General features: G+C 59.9%; 2 protein-coding genes across 2 annotated transcripts in view; both read left to right on the plus strand.

The window, feature by feature from the left end:
* Window positions 1–2,938, plus strand: part of LOC139800066 (protein kinase C theta type-like) — a 7,489-nt gene extending 4,551 nt beyond the window's left edge. The window contains exons 2-4 of the mRNA XM_071752757.1: window positions 156–273; window positions 1,701–2,009; window positions 2,916–2,938. Of these exons, the coding sequence (XP_071608858.1) occupies window positions 156–273; window positions 1,701–2,009; window positions 2,916–2,938 (450 nt within the window). The remainder of the gene's footprint in view (window positions 1–155; window positions 274–1,700; window positions 2,010–2,915) is intronic.
* Window positions 2,939–2,941: 3 nt separating this feature from the next.
* Window positions 2,942–15,253, plus strand: LOC139799568 (diacylglycerol kinase beta-like). The gene is given in 17 exon segments (XM_071751606.1): window positions 2,942–3,032; window positions 3,145–3,244; window positions 4,612–4,719; window positions 6,199–6,272; window positions 6,416–6,458; window positions 6,460–6,491; window positions 6,583–6,668; window positions 6,953–7,042; window positions 7,140–7,300; window positions 8,519–8,583; window positions 9,363–9,453; window positions 12,282–12,483; window positions 12,871–12,908; window positions 12,910–12,992; window positions 13,085–13,116; window positions 13,119–13,144; window positions 15,020–15,253. Coding segments are annotated over 16 exon segments (1,293 nt in total). The 5' UTR covers window positions 2,942–3,032; window positions 3,145–3,184; the 3' UTR covers window positions 15,122–15,253.
* The last annotated feature ends 1,133 nt before the right edge of the window (window positions 15,254–16,386 follow it).

Raw genomic sequence — 16,386 nt, forward strand, 5'->3', positions numbered from 1 at the left:
TGGGGGAGCCCGAGGTCCTGCTGGGGTCCAACTTCTGCGGACGCGCCGGGGGCTTTCACGGGACGGGTGGTGGTGGGGGGGGGGGGGGTTGGGCGGGCCTGGGGACCCCTGGTTGGGGGAGGTGACACCCTTCCCCTTTCCCCCCTGCCCCACAGAACGTGAAGGACGACGGGCAGCACGCCTGGAGGCTGAAGCACTTCAAGAAACCCGCTTACTGCAACTTCTGCCGCACCATGCTGCTGGGCGTCCGCAAGCAGGGGCTCTGCTGCTCCTGTGAGTCGGGGCCTTTCCCGGACACCCCCCCCCCCGCCCCCTCCCCCCGCCCCCGCCCCCGCCCCTCCCCCAGTGACAGACAGCTGCTGTCATCCCATCCCAGTGTCCCAGGGGACAGGGGACCTGCCCTGCGGGTGCTGTCCCAGTGTCCCCGGGACAGGGGACCTGCCCTGTGGGTGCCGTCCCAGTGTCCCAGGGACAGGGGACCTGCCCTGTGGGTGCCGTCCCAGTGTCCCCAGGACAGGGGACCTGCCCTGTGGGTGCCGTCCCAGTGTCCCAGGGACAGAGGACTTGCCCCGTGGGTGCTGTCCCAGTGTCCCAGGGACAGAGGACCTGCCCCGTGGGTGCTGTCCCAGTGTCCCAGGGACAGAGGACCTGCCCTGTGGGTGCTGTCCTAGTGTCCCAGGGACAAGGAACCTGCCCTGTGGGTGCTGTCCCAGTGTCCCCGGGACAGGGGACCTGCCCCGTGGGTGCCATCCCAGTGTCCCCAGGACAGGGGACCTGCCCCCGTGGGTGCCGTCCCAGTGTCCCCGGGACAGGGGACCTGCCCCCGTGGGTGCCATCCCAGTGTCCCAGGGACAAGGGACCTGCCCTGTGGGTGCCGTCCCAGTGTCCCAGGGACAAGGGACCTGCCCTGTGGGTGCCGTCCCAGTGTCCCAGGGACAAGGGGACCTGCCCCTGTGGGTGCTGTCCCGGTGTCCCAGGGACAAGGGACCTGCCCTGTGGGTGCCGTCCCAGTGCCCCCCAGGACAAGGGACCTGCCCTGTGGGTGCCGTCCCAGTGTCCCAGGGACAGGGGACCTGCCCCCGTGGGTGCCGTCCCAGTGTCCCCGGGACAGGGGACCTGCCCTTGTGGGTGCTGTCCCCAGTGTCCCAGGGACAGAGGACCCTGCCCTGTGGGTGCTGTCCCAGTGTCCCAGGGACAAGGGACCTGCCCTGTCGGTGCCGTCCCAGTGTCCCAGGGACAAGGGACCTGCCCTGTGGGTGCCGTCCCAGTGTCCCAGGGACAGGGGACCTGCCCTGTGGGTGCTGTCCCAGTGCCCCGGGGAAAGGGAACCTGCCCCGTGGTTGCCGTCCCAGTGTCCCAGGGACAAGGGACCTGCCCCGTGGTTGCCGTCCCAGTGTCCCAGGGACAAGGGACCTGCCCCGTGGTTGCCGTCCCAGTGTCCCAGGGACAAGGGACCTGCCCTGTGGGTGCTGTCCCAGTGTCCCAGGGACAGAGGACCTGCCCCGTGGGTGCTGTCCCAGTGTCCCAGGGACAGAGGACCTGCCCCCGTGGGTGCTGTCCCAGTGTCCCAGGGACAAGGGACCTGCCCCGTGGTTGCTGTCCACAATGTCCCCGGGACAGGGGACCTGCCCCGTGGGTGCTCAGGTGAGTGGCTGTGCTGGGGAGCGATGCTCACCCCCTGCCTTCTCCTCTCCCTCCAGTCTGCAAGTACACGGTCCACGAGAGATGCGTGTCCAAGGACATCGCCTCCTGCATCAGCACCTACGTGAAATCCAAGAGGAACGCCAGCGTGAGTGGGCGGCTGCGAGGTTTCCGAGCTGCTGCATCTCCCACAGAGACCTCCTGGAGGCAGCAGCAACCCCCTCGTGTCCTGCTCCCCCCACGGAGACCTCGTGGAGGCAGCAGCAATCCCCTCCTGCCCTGCCCTTCTCCCCCCCACGGAAACCTCGTGGAGGCAGCAGCAATCCCCTCGTGTCCTGCCCTGCTCCCCCCACGGAAACCTCCTGGAGGCAAGCAGCAATCCCCTCCTATCCTGCCCTGCTCCCCCCCACAGAGACCTCCTGGAGGGCAGCAGCAATCCCCTCCTGTCCCTGCCCTGCTCCTCCCCACGGAAACCTCGTGGAGGCAGCAGCAATCCCCTCCTGTCCTGCCCTGCTCCCCCCACGGAAACCTCGTGGAGGCAGCAGCAATCCCCTCGTGTCCTGCCCCTGCTCCCCCCACGGAAACCTCCTGGAGGCAGCAGCAATCCCCTCCTGTCCTGTCCTGCTCCCCCCACGGAAACCTCCTGGAGGCAGCAGCAATCCCCTCCTATCCTGCCCTGCTCCCCCCACAGAGACCTCGTGGAGGCAGCAGCGATCCCCTCCTATCCTGCCCTGCTCCCCCCACGGAAACCTCCTGGAGGCAGCAGCGATCCCCTCGTGTCCTGCACTTCTCCCCCCACGGAGACCTCGTGGAGGCAGCAGCAATCCCCTCCTGTCCTGCCCTGCTCCCCCCATGGAGACCTCGTGGAGGGCAGCAGCAATCCCCTCCTGTCCTGCCCTTCTCCCCCCCCCACGGAAACCTCCTGGAGGCAGCAGCAATCCCCTCCTGCCCTGCCCTGCTCGCCCCCCCACCCCCCCCCCCCCCCTCCCCATTCCCAGGGTTTTTTTTTTTCCCTGGATTTTTGCTCGCGGGCTTTCCCAGCATCCCAAGCCCGGCAGGCTGGACCCCATCAGCAGCCCCTGGGGAGCAGCAGGGCCCCCCCCAGCCCTGAGCTTTGCCATGGCTCGGGGGTTCGGGGCTCCTTGGCTGGTTTGGGGCAATCGGCGTCCCCTGCGTGACAGGGACCCCCCCCCAAATCGCAGCGTCAGCCCCGTGCAGGGGGGGTCTGTGGGTGCTGCCCCCCCAGTGCCCCCCCTCCTCTCCACGCCTCGCAGGTGATGCAGCACACCTGGGTTGAGGGCAACTCCCCCGTGAAGTGTGACAGATGCCACAAGAGCATCAAGAGCTACCAGGGCATCACCGGCCTGCACTGTGTCTGGTGCCAAATCACCGTGAGTAGGGGGGTGCTGAGGGGGGGGGAAGAGAGGGGGGGTTTAGGGTTGGGTTTGCAGTTGGTGGCCCCTGTGTCCCCTGCCTGATGCCCCTTCCTCCTGCCTCTTGCAGCTCCACAACAAATGTGCCTCCCACGTGAAGCCGGAGTGTGATGGGGGGCCCCCTGAGGGACCACATCCTGCTGCCCTCCTACATCTGCCCCGTGGTCCTGGTGAGTGTCCCCCCCTCAGCTGGGAGCAGCTGGGACCTGGCAGAGCATCCCCTGCATCCCCTGCCTCCCCCTGCATCCCCTGCATCCCCTGCATCCCCTGCATCCCCTGCATCCCCTGCCTCCCCTGCATCTCCTGCTCCTGCATCCCCTGCATCCCCTGCATCCCCTGCATCCCCTGCCTCTCCTGCATCCCCTGCATCCCCTGCGTCCCCTGCGTCCCCTGCGTCCCCTGCGTCCCCTGCATCCCCTGCCTCCCCTGCATCTCCTGCATCCCCTGCCTCTCCTGCATCCCCTGCATCCCCTGCATCCCCCTGCGTCCCCTGCGTCCCCTGCATCCCCTGCCTCCCCTGCGTCCCTGCGTCCCTGCATCCCCCTGCCTCCCCTGCCTCCCCTGCATCCTCCTGCATCTCCTGCATCCCCTGCATCCCCCTGCCTCCCCTGCGTCCCCTGCGTCCCCTGCGTCCCCTGCGTCCCCTGCGTCCCCTGCGTCCCCTGCATCCCCTGCGTCCCCTGCGTCCCCTGCATCCCTGCTCCTTGCCTCCCCTGCGTCCCCTGCATCCCCTGCATCCCCTGCATCCCCTGCATCCCCTGCGTCCCCTGCGTCCCCTGCGTCCCCTGCGTCCCCTGCGTCCCCTGCGTCCCCCCTGCGTCCCCTGCGTCCCCTGTGTCCTCCTGCATCCCCTGCATCTCCTGCATCTCCTGCCTCCCCTGCATCCCCTGCCTCCCCTGCGTCTCCTGCATCCCCTGCATCTCCTGCATCCCCTGCATCCCCTGCATCCCCTGCCTCTCCTGCCTCTCCTGCATCCCTTGTGTCCCCTGCGTCCCCTGCGTCCCCTGCATCCCCTGCATCCCCTGGCTCTCCTGCATCCCCTGCATCCCCTGCCTCTCCTGCATCCCCTGCATCCCCTGCATCTCCTGCATCCCCTGCATCCCCTGCATCCCCTGCATCCCCTGCATCCCCTGCATCCCCTGCATCCCCTGCCTCTCCTGCCTCTCCTGCCTCTCCTGCCTCTCCTGCCTCTCCTGCCTCTCCTGCGTCCCCTGCGTCCCCTGCGTCCCCCTGCGTCCCCTGCATCCCCTGCATCCCCTGCATCTCCTGCATCCCCTGCATCCCCTGCATCCCCTGCCTCTCCTGCCTCTCCTGCCTCTCCTGCGTCCCCTGCCTCCCCTGCCTCCCCTGCGTCCCCTGCGTCCCCTGCGTCCCCTGCGTCCCCTGCGTCCCCTGCATCTCCTGCATCTCCTGCCTCCCCTGCCTCCCCTGCATCCCCTGCATCCCCTGCATCCCCTGCATCCCCTGCATCCCCTGCATCCCCTGCATCCCCTGCAATCCCCTGCATCCCCTGCGTCCCCTGCCTCTGCTCCCCCAGGACAGGCAGTCCCACAGCCTCAGGTCAGAGGGGGAGTCCCCAGCCAGCACCGAGGACAGCCAGGGCTTCAGGTTCAACTCCACCACGGCAGATGGGCAGTGCCTGCAGGTACAGTGCCCGGGCACAGCACTGCCTGCTGCTCTGGGGGGGGCTCTTTTGGTCTTTTTTTCTTTTTTCTTTTTTTCTTATTTTCTTTTTCCTTTTTTTCTTTTTTCTTTTTTCTTTTTTTCTTTTTTCTTTTTTTTCTTTTTTTCTTTTTTTCTTTTTTCTTTTTTCTTTTTTTCTTTTTTTCTTTTTTTCTTTTTTTCTTTTTTTCTTTTTTTCTTTTTTCTTTTTTTCTTTTTTCTTTTTTCTTTTTTTCTTTTTTCTTTTTTTCTTTTTTTCTTTTTTTTCTTTTTTTTCTTTTTTTCTTTTTTTCTTTTTTTCTTTTTCTTTTTTTCTTTTTTTCTTTTTTTTCTTTTTTTCCTTTTTTCTTTTTTTCTTTTTTCTTTTTTCTTTTTTCTTTTTTTCTTTTTCTTTTTTTCCTTTTTTTCTTTTTTCTTTTTTTTCTTTTTTTCTTTTTTTCTATTTTCTTTTTTTCTTTTTTCTTTTTTTTCTTTTTTTCTTTTTTTCTTTTTTCTTTTTTTTTTTCTTTTTTCTTTTTTTCTTTTTTTCTTTTTTTCTTTTTTTCTTTTTCTTTTTTTCTTTTTTTCTTTCTTTTTTTCTTTTTTTTCTTTTTTCTTTTTCCTTTTTTTTTTCTTCTTTTTTTCTTTTTTCTTTTTTCTTTTCTCTTTTTTCTTTTTTCTTTTTTCTTGTCTCTTCTTATTTCCTTTTTCCTTTTTCTTTTTTCTTCTTTTTTTTCTTCTTTTTCTTTTTTCTTTTTTCTTTTTTCTTTTTTCTTTTTTCTTTTTTCTTTTTTCTTTTTTCTTTTTTCTTTTTTCTTTTTTCTTTTTTCTTTCTTCTTTTCTTTTTCCTTTTTTCTTTCTTTTTTTGTTTTTTTCCTTTTTTGTTTTTTCTTTTTTTCTCTTCCTTTTTCCTTTTTTCCCTTTTTCCTTTTTTCTTTCTTTCTTTTTTTGTTTTTTCCTTTTTTCTTTTTTCCTGTTTCTTTTTTCTTTTTTTGTTTTTCCTTTTTTCCTTTTTCTTCATTTCTACTCTCCCCCTTCTCTCCCCCTCCTTTCCCCCTCCTTTCCCCCTCCTTTCCCCCTCCTTTCCCCCTCCTTTCCCCCTCCTTTCCCCCTCCTTTCCCCCTCCTTTCCCCCTCCATTTCCCCATCCTTTCCCCCTCCTTTCCCCTCCTTTCCCCCTCCTTTCCCCCTCCTTTCCCCCTCCTTTCCCCCTCCTTTCCCCCTCCTTTCCCCCCTCCTTTCCCCCTCCTTTCCCCCTCCTTTCCCCCTCCTTTCCCCCTCCTTTCCCCCCTCCTTTCCCCCTCCTTTCCCCCTCCTTTCCCCCTCCTTTCCCCCTCCTTTCCCCCCTCCTTTCCCCCTCCTTTCCCCCTCCTTTCCCCCTCCTTTCCCCCTCCTTTCCCCCTCCTTTCCCCCTCCTTTCCCCCTCCTTTCCCCCTCCTTTCCCCCTCCTTTCCCCCTTCTCATCTTTTTGCTTTGCCTTCCAGATCAGCCCCCAGCCTGGGACTCACCCCCTCCTGGTGCTTGTGAACCCCAAGAGCGGAGGAAGGCAGGGGGAGCGGTAGGTGTGGGAGGGAAGGGGGATGCATTGGGAGTGACCACTCCTTCCACCTGCCCTGCCACCTCCCCTGGAGGCAAAAATCCCCTCTGTGGGAGGCAAAAATCCCCTCTCTGGCCTCCCCCCCACTCCTCCCCTTTTCCCAGGGTCCTTCGGAAGTTTCACTACCTGCTCAACCCACGCCAAGTGTAACAACCTGGACCGTGGGGGCCCCGCTGCAGGGTAGGGAGCTGCTGCAGCCAATCCCTCTGCCCCCCTCCCTCCAGCCCCTGCTCCCCCCCTGTCACCCCGTGTCTCTCCTGGCTTTCTCCAGGCTCAGCTTCTTTCGGACACTCCCGGATTTCCGGGTCCTGGCCTGCGGAGGGGACGGCACGGTGGGCTGGATCCTGGATTCCATAGGTGGGTGGTGAGGAGCAGCTGTGTTCCTGCAGAGCATCCTCCAGCCACCTCCTCAGCCATCGGCCACGGGGTCCCCAAATTCCCCTGGCAAGAGGGGGCAGGGTCCTTCTGGGGGTTCTGCCAGCAGCATCACCCTCGGGATGCTCGGTGGCCAAGGAGGGCGACGGAGAGGAGCGGGGAATGAGCCCTTTGGACCCCAAACCTCTCTTTTGTCCCCGATTTCTCTGAATCCCCAAGCCTCTCTTTTCTCCAAATCTCTCTAAATCCTCACGCCCAAATTACAGACAAGGCCAACCTGGTGAAGCACCCACCCGTGGCTGTCCTGCCCCTGGGAACAGGCAATGACCTGGCCCGGTGCCTGCGCTGGGGAGGAGGTGAGGCCTGGAGAGGGGGCACCCGCTGTGCCACGGCCCCTTTTGGAGCTGGAAAAACCCTTTAAGCTCATCAAGTCCAAGCTCCTTTCCCTTACAGGCTACGAGGGAGGCAACCTGATGAAGGTTCTGAAAGACATCGAGCACAGCACGGAGGTGATGCTGGACCGCTGGCAGATTGATGTCACCCCCAGTGACAGGGAGGGCAAGGGGGACCCTGTCCCATCCACCATCATCAACAATTACTTCTCCATCGGCGTGGTGAGTCCTGCAGGGCAGCCCAGAGCAGCTTCCAAGGGGTTTTAGCAGAGCAGCAGGGGTAGGGATTGGTGCCCAGGCCTTGGCAAAGTGGAGGGAAGAGCTCCAGAGGTGGGGAGAGAGCCTCAAACCCACCCAGATCAAGGGATTCCCAGTGCATTTCCCACTGAGGGGGTGGGAAATGCCTTGGCTGCCATGAGCAGTCCAGCCCCCACCATTCCCTCCCTGTCTCTTCCCAGGCTCATCCTTAGCCCCTTCCAAGCCTAAGAGTGGGACCCAGTTGCTGGTGGCATTCCTCAGGGAACACAAAAGTCTTTCTAGGTGCTTGGTGACAGCCTGAGTTTGAGTCTCCCAAGCTGGGGACTGTTCTTCCCAGCTCACCTTCCAAGTGTCCCTCCATCTCCTGCTGTTGTTTTGCTGCTTTTATTGTCATTTGTCATGGCAGCACTTCAGTAACTAAACAGGAATGGAATCTCTCTCTTCCCAGCTGGGAATGCTGCAAGGGCAACGTGCAAGGAGCTTAAACAGGATCCAGGGAAGTTTGGGCTCTGAGGAATAGGTTGAGGGCTGCTGGACCTGAAGCTTTGGCCAGGATGGTGCCCCCTGCTCTGTGTTTGCCCAGCCCAGGGAGGTCGGGGGGGCTGGGGGAGGGGTGGCAGCCCTGTGGTGCCATGGGGGCTTTCCCCAGGGCTTAGCCTGATCCCAGGAGCAGCAGGGCTTTGGGGGAAAAGCCAAGTGGGAAGTGATGCTCTGGGATGCTCCTCCTGCTTTCCCATCAGCTCCTGCTAGTGCCCAGGGACACCACAGCAGGTGGCATTTGGTGACAGCTTCCAACTTCCAGGTTTTTGGGGTTGTTTTTTTTTTTTTTTTTTTTTCCCCTACCCTCCATAACAGAGGTGTCAGGAAAGCTGCCACCCTGCAAGGGGAACTTGTCAGGGTGCAGGGTCCTGGGGTGCCTCTGGAGCTCCACTGTCTCCCCAGCAGCCCCTTTTTCCTTCCCTTGGCATCACCCTGGGATGGGGGGCAGGAGGCCCCCTGCACTAATTATGTCCTGCTTAATGAGCTTTTTCAAGGCTTTGGGAGCAGCCTGGCTGGGGGGTGCCTCCATCACCTCAGGGTGAAGAGCTGAACCCCCTTGTCCCAGCCACGTGGATGGGGTGGGGGGGGCTCCATTTCCCTCCTGCCCCCCCTCACCCCCTGCTCTTTCCCCTCTCCCCCCAGGATGCCTCCATTGCCCACCGCTTCCACATCATGAGAGAAAAGCACCCTGAGAAGTTCAACAGCAGGTAAGGGGGGGTCCCTGGGCCCTCCCCTGAAATCTGGGTGCAGGGGGACACGTGCCAGAACCTGCTCCCCTCTCCCCCCTTGGGGCAGCCCCGAGGAGGCAGCCCGGGGGCCCTTAGAGGACAGGCAGGGGACACCAGGGGCAGGTGTGTGGGTCCCTTGAGCCCCCCAGGATGTGCCAGGCAGCTCAAACCTGGCCGTGCACACCCGGTTATGTCCATCCAGGGGTTACAATCAGTGATGGATCCCAGGGCAGGCAGCAGGTCCCACCTGAGCCCTTCTGGGTTTTCCTGCATGGAAATGTCCTTGAGGGCAGCTGTGCTCAGAAGTACCTGCTAGAAACCTCCCCCCCCCCAGCTGACCAAAGCCTCTGCCTCCACTCTGAAAATTCACTTTTTACAGCCAGCCCCAGCCCAGGGGGGTGATGCCAGGGGTGAGCTGCAGGCTGGCAGGGTGCTGGGAGGGTTCTCGGGGGTGCTGAGGTGGGGGTGGAGGTGCCCCAATGCCCCCATCCCAGCAGCCCTGTCAGGAGGGGGGCAGCCCATGCTCAGCTCATCTGAGAGCCAGTGGAGGGCACCCTGTCCCCCTCCCAGGGGAGCACCCAGCACCCCTCTTCCCCTGCCAGAGCCAGGTGTCTGCCCGAGCTGCCCCTGATCTCACCCCTCCTGTGACTTCCATCCCCATCCCTGTGGCTCCAGAGAGGCTCTGGCAGCCCATGCTGCTGGTGGCTGGGCTGGGGTGCTGCTTCCAAGCAGGCTGCTGAGGCTGCTCTGTGCCCCAGGATGAAGAACAAGCTCTGGTATTTTGAGTTTGGAACATCAGAGACCTTTGCAGCCACCTGCAAGAAGCTCCACGACTACATCGAGGTGGAGGTGGGTTTCCCAGGACGGTCCCTGCCTCCCACCCTGGCACAGAGGTTTTTTGGGGTCTGGGGCAGGGCTTTGGGTGCTGAGGGAGAAGGTGCTGTGCTGCTGCAGCTTTGGCACCTCATAGCAGGAGGAGGATGCTGTGCCTGGCAGGACCCACTCTGCTACCACGCTGCAGAGCTGGCCAGCTGCAGGCTGAAGAATAGTCCTGTATTTCTGTATTATTCCTGGATTCCTGCATTTCCCACTCCTTCCCAGCTGCATTCGAGAGCATGCCTGGAATATTCTCTCTGCAAACTCCGGGGCTGCTCCCAATCCCTGTTGGATAACATGGAAACAGCCTCTAATTAGAGCAGGGAGGAGGGAGGGCCCGTGGTTGCTAGGGGTGCTGTCCTGCCCTCATGCTGGGGGTTGAGCCAGGCTGGGCTGTAAACTTCCCTCTCTCCTTATCTCGGGATAAAACGACCCTTTGGTAACTCAGGCTTGGGGGGAAAGGGGGGGGACACACGTCCTGCAGAGCTGCTGGCAGTGGGCAGGCAGAACCCAGGGAGCTGGTGGTGTGACTGTGGGCAGAGGGACTTCCAAGGATGTCTCTAGGCAGGGAGTTTCAACCCTTCTCACATCCTAAGTGGGGTGGCTGCATCCTCAGCAGCTGGTGGGAAGGGGCAGGAGCAGGGGCTCGGCCATCTCACCCCTTCCCCACCATCCCCCCCCCCATCCCGGGGTGGATGAATCCCGTGTCCGTGGGGTTTGGTGCTGCTGGAGCTGCGCATGAGGTGCCCCCCACTCCTCTTGAGGTGCTGACGAGCTCCCCAGCCCCTGCCTGTTGGCAAGGAAAGCGTTAATCCCGCAGGATTCTCAAGTTGAAAGTAGCAGCCTGTCCTCCCATCCTCCCCCCCACCCCCCCCCCCCAGCTCCCAGGCAACTGTCAGCCTCCAAGAGAAATGGCAGTTTTGTTTTGGAAATTGGCACTTGTTCCCCTGCAGCTCCTGGAAATGAATTTGCTTTTTTTTTTCCCCCCCCCCCCCCCCTCCCCAGCTGCAAATTTCTCCTTCCAGCCTCGCTGCCAGCGCCCCGTCAGCTGCCCCTGCTCAAAGGGCCCTTTGTAGCTGGCTGGCAGGCTGAGTGGGGAGGGCTGCGTGGGGAGAAGAGGCTCCTGTGCGTGGGCAGGTGTGGGTGGCCGTGTCCTACCCCTCCCCGGGGCAGGAACGAGCTCCTGCAGCATCCCTGGGAATGGCAGCAGCAGAGGAGGTGGTGCCTGCAATCTGCCTCCCTGCCATCCCACCCTGCCCGGGCTGGGAAAGGTGCCTCCTGGCCAGGGTGGTGCTCAGCTTGGGTGGGTGGGGGATGTCCTGTTCACCCCTCGAGGGATGGAGCCTGCTGCTCAGAGAGGGAGGGTCTTTTCCTGCCCGTTGAGATGTGTTGGGAATGAAAGAACCTGCATCCTTCAGGAGCCTCAAAGAGACAGATCCTCGCTCCCAAGCCTGAACATTCCTGCCTTTTGCTTTCACTGCCAGGCTAAAAATAAAATCTTGGAGGATCAGTGGAGGTAGAGGAGGTCTGAACATAGAGACGTTTGCTTGTCTGGGGACCCAGCTCCTCATACCTGTGGCTGGCACGCTCAGCACTCACCAGAGCACATTAAAAATAATCTTGGGACCTTCAGTCTTTGCTGGAGGAGAACAAGAGGAGCCAAAGCAGCAGCAGCAGGGGTTTGTCACCACATTTACATTCCTCTTGGTAAAGCAAGAGAGGGCAGAACTGCCACCCCCACCGCCCAGACACGAGGGAAAAAATGTGCTGGGGTTGGCTGAAATCCAGCAGGGCAGGTGGGCAGCTGAGGAGGAGAGGGAAATTCAGCTGAATGGGAAGGTGGCAGCTTCATCCAGAGGTGCCTGGAAAGGGGATCCAGTGCCGTGTGGGCAGTGTGAGACTGGGAGGGCCTGAAGTTAAGCATTTCCAGGGCTGCTGCTTCCAGTCCTGTTGGAAAGCCCCAGACAACAGGTATTTTGCCTACTACAGGTCAAATATTTCCCTTCTTCCCTGCTGGGGCAGCAGCAAAGCCCAGGATACCCCTTCTGTCTGCTGATTTCTGGTGTTCCACCCAAACCTCACCTTTTCTTCTCTGACCCCTGTCCTGTCATTTCCTTACAGCCTCATTTCTAGTTTCCAAGTTACACTCCAAGACAAACTTGTTTGGGTTGCTTTTGGGCAGCCAAATTTTTGGTTCTTTGGGGTGAGTTTGGAGAAGGGGAGGTGGGAAAGCACCTGCTGGAGGTGGTTGGGTGAAGGTTGCTTTGGGATCGAGGTGATACTGCAGCCTCCTTTGGGCTGCAACACTGAGCCTTGGCTGAAGATTTCTATGCTCTTGTAGGAAATTTGCTTTGCAAAACTGCTGTGGAGTCACAAACTGGTTTGGGTTGAAAGGGACCTTCAAGCTCATCCATTTCCACCCCCTGCCATGGGCAGGGACCCCTCCCACAGCCCAGGTTGCTCCAAGCCCCATCCAACCTTCAGCACTGCCAGGGATGGGGCAGCCACAGCTTCTGGGGGCAACCAGGGGCTCAGCACCCTCACCCCAAAGAATTTCTTCCAAATATCCAAGCTAAACGTCCACTTTCAGCCCCAAATTGTTCCTCCTTCTCCTATCACTCCAGGCCCTTGTCAGAGATCCCTCCCCAGCTTTCCTGCAGTCCCTGCAGGTACTCAAAGTGTTCACCTGGGACACGCAGTGAAATCCCTGGGGAAAGAGAGGGGAAAGCAGCATGAGGGAGGGGGAGTGGGGGGTTGTTGGCTCCTGCCCCGTGGTCTGACACTGCCCCTGTGCCCCCCAGTGTGATGGGATCCTGCTAGACCTGAGCAACACCTCCCTGGAGGGCATTGCTGTCCTCAACATCCCCAGCATGTACGGGGGCTCCAACCTTTGGGGGGAGACCAAGAAGCAGCGGGGTTACAGCCGCCTGGGCAAGAAGCTGCCCGAGAAGCTTCCCCCCGTGGTGGTCACTGATGCCAAGGAGCTCAAGTTCTGCGTGCAGGGTGAGCTGGGGGGGTGTGGCAGCCACCAGGGGTTGGGGAAGGGGGGGTTGGGTGGTGCCAGAGGGTTCTGGTTTAGCCCAGTGCACGGGGTGCTGCAGTGGATGGGTCAGTATGGGCTCGATGTCTGTTGGGTGTCAGGGTGACCCCAAGGGTCAGCTCCGAGCTGGTGATGGGGCTGAGCTGTGAGCTGCCACCTGTGGTGTTTGTGGGCACAGAAGTGTTACCCAGTGCTGCGAGCACCCAGCTTGCTGGGCTTGGGGTTACAGGGGGGCATCGAGACACCTTCCCACAGTGCCAGCAGCCCTGGTGCCCTCTGGAATGACCCCAATGTTTCAGGTGACAGTGGAGAAGGAGGGGGGGGACTAACTCAGCTTCCTCTGTTTGCAGACCTCAGTGACCAGCTCCTGGAGGTGGTGGGGCTGGAGGGGTGCTATGGAGATGGGGCAGATCTACACGGGGCTGAAGAGTGCTGGGAAGAGACTGGCCCAGTGTTCATCTGTCACCATCAGGTATTTGTCACCCTCCCAGCTAAACACCCGACCAGTGGTGAAGAAAGCCGGTGCCTGTGTCACCCTGCACTCTCTCTCTTTGTGCCCTGCAGGACATCCAAGCTGCTGCCTATGCAGGTGGATGGGAGCCCTGGATGCAGCCATCCTGCACTGTGAGTCCCCCAGGATGGGGCAGTTGGGGTGGGCAGGGGCTGGAAGCACAGGGGGATGGGGCAGGAGAGGGTGGCACCACAGGGGGATGGGGCAGGAGGGGCTGGAAGCACGGTGGGATAGGGCAGGGAAGGGACTGGAAGCATGGTGGGATGAAGCAGGAGGGGCTGGAAGCACGGTGGGATGGGACAGGAGGGGCTGGAAGCACAGGGGGATGGGGCAGGGAAAGAGCTGGAAGCACAGGGCGATGGGGCAGGAGAGAGTGGAAGCATGGTGGAATGAAGCAGGAGGGGCTGGAAGCATGGTGGGATGGGACAGGAGGGGCTGGAAGCACAGGGGGATAGGGCAGAAGGGGCTGGAAGCAGGTGGGATGGGGCAGGGAAAGAGCTGGAAGCACAGTGGGATGGGACAGGAGAGGGTGGAAGCACAGTGGGATGGGACAGGAGGGGCTGGAAGCACAGGGGATGGGGCAGGGAAAGAGCTGGAAGCACAGGGGGATGGGGCAGGGAAGGGACTGGAAGGATGGTGGGATGGGACAGGAGAGGGTGGAAGCACAGGGGGATGGGGCAGGAGGGGCTGGAAGCACGGTGGATGGGGCAGGGAAGGGACTGGAAGCATGGTGGGATGGGGGCAGGAAGGGATGGCACCACAGTGGGATGGGGCAGGAGGGGCTGGAAGCACAGGGGGATGGGGCAGGAGAGGGTGGCACCACAGGGGGATGGGACAGGAAGGGCTGGAAGCACGGTGGGATAGGGCAGGGAAGGGACTGGAAGCATGGTGGATGAAGCAGGAGTGGCTGGAAGCATGGTGGGATGGGACAGGAGGGGCTGGAAGCACAGGGGATGGGACAGGAGGGGCTGGAAGCACAGGGGGATGGGACAGGAGGGGCTGGAAGCACGGGGATAGGGCAGGTGGGAAGGGCAGGGAGGACTGGAAGCATGGTGGGATGAAGCAGGAGTGGGCTGGAAGCACGGTGGGATGGGACAGGAGGGGCTGGAAGCACAGGAGGATGGGGCAGGAGGGGCTGGAAGCACAGGGGGATAGGGCAGGAGGGGCTGGAAGCATGGTGGGATGAGACAGGAGGGGCTGGAAGCACAGGGGGATGGGACAGGAGGGGCTGGAAGCACAGTGGGATTGAAGCAGGAGGGGCTGGAAGCACAGGGGGGATGGGACAGGAGGGGCTGGAAGCACAGTGGGATGAAGCAGGAGGGGCTGGAAGCACGGTGGGATGGGACAGGAGGGGCTGGAAGCACAGGGGGATGGGACAGGAGGGGCTGGAAGCACAGGGGGATGGGGACAGGGAAAGAGCTGGAAGCACAGGGGGATGGGACAGGAGGGGCTGGAAGCACAGGGGGATGGGGCAGGAGGGGCTGGAAGCACAGGGGGATGGGGCAGGGAAGGGACTGGAAGGATGGTGGGATGGGACAGGAGAGGGTGGAAGCACAGGGGGATGGGGCAGGAGAGCTGGAATCATGGTGGGATGGGGCAGGGAAGGGACTGGAAGCATGGTGGGATGGGGCAGGGAAGGGGTGTGAAGCCTCAGCACCCCGTGCAGCCTGGCAAAGCCTCTGAAGTTGGAAGGTGGCTCCTGTGCCTTCTGTCTGCACCCCTGCCAGCCCCACGCTCACAGCAAATCCCCCCCCAGTGGAGTCAATCCCTGTCACCATCTGGGCTGTCCATCCCAGCCTGGACACCATTCCAGAGCAGTTTTTCCAGTGCAGCAAAGCATTTCCCAGCCTGGGGGGAAGGTCTGGGGGGGGCTCCTTGCTCCAGGGTGGGCACTGAGCTGCTCCCAGCTCGAGCGACTCCTCGAGGGCCCTGGGGATGTCAGAGCCCGGGGACCCCCTGATTGAATCAGGTTCTTTACTTCTTTTTAGGTCAAAATTACCCATAAAAGCCAAGTGCCAATGCTGCTGGGGCCCCCCCAGAAGAGCAGCTGCTTTTTCCTGAGGAGGAGGAGGAACCGAAGTGGGGATTAAGCAAGGAGCCCAGAGGCACCGGGTGACCTGGACACTCACCACTGTGGGGGGAACCCCAAATCCCTGCTCTGTAGTGGGGAAAACCCCCCCACACCCCAAGCCTGGCAGAGATGAGTCGTCCTGGAAGTTTTTGGAGGCTCCTTCCCAACCACCAGAGGCATCTTCTCCAGCTGGGCTGGGAGCAGTGGGTGAAGGCCAAGGCCAGGGAGCAACATTCACATCAGCAGTGATAGAACTGGGGCTTGGATTTTTTTTTTTTTTTTTTTTCATCTTTATTTAAATAACCCTTCCCTGCCTGCCCCAGCAGAGCTGCAGATGAACAAGCTCCCAAGAGGACCACCGAGCTTCACTTATTTATTTTTAATCCTCTTGAAGGACATTCAGTGTTTTGCTGCATTGGCTTTCTGTCCACCAACCCTTCCACACTGGAGAAGTTATTTATTTTCTTAGCCTACAGGAGGCTGGCTGGGTCCCTGCCACCACCTTGTGATTCTGGGGTGGGTTTTAGGCAGCTACAGAGTCACCTTCACTGCCAGCCCCCAGAGCTGGGATTGTGGGACCTGCTGGAGACAGATGGTGCCCGGACCTTGGGGACAAGCGTGGAGGTGGAAATGGCAAAGAAGGGATTTGGGGTGGAGCAGGCAACCCTAGGAACCCCCCTGTGCCCCAGACCCTTGGCTGCCTCTTCATATTTATGTATTTATTTAGCAAATCTGGTGGGGACTTGGAGGTTTCCTTCTCTGGGTAAGTCCAGGTTGGACATGAACCCCCCTTTTGCTGAGTGTCCCCCCACAGCACCTCCTTCCACCTGGACTTTTCCTTTCCCCCTAAAGCCTGCCAGGGGCTGGGAACAGGTAGCTAGAAGATTGTCTCACCTGGAAGTGTCCCCCCCTGCCTTTTTACACGTCTCCTCACGGGCTTCACCAGGCCAGTGCTCTGGGGGCAGTGTCTGGTGCTCCCCAGTGCTTCAGGGCCAGGTTGGCACCTTGGTTTCTGCAGGGCCAGGTCTCTCTCTGACCCCCCCTGAAGCTGAGGAGCTGCAGAGATGCTGCTGCCAGCCCCCCACCACCTGCTCATTTCCTCCTCCCCCCAGGCACCTGTGGGAGCTGGGCTGGGCTGGTGGGTGCCAGCAGGTTTTGGGGGCCCCCACCCTTGTTTTCCCCAACCACATGTGGGGATGAGCTGTGGGATGCAGCTTCTCCCCAGGATGTAACGGGGACCAGAAACTGGATGAGCACGTGGTGAGAGGTGGGGGCTGGGATCTC

The sequence above is a fragment of the Heliangelus exortis genome, chromosome 9, assembly GCF_036169615.1.
Source record: "Heliangelus exortis chromosome 9, bHelExo1.hap1, whole genome shotgun sequence".
Classification (NCBI taxonomy): domain Eukaryota; kingdom Metazoa; phylum Chordata; class Aves; order Apodiformes; family Trochilidae; genus Heliangelus; species Heliangelus exortis.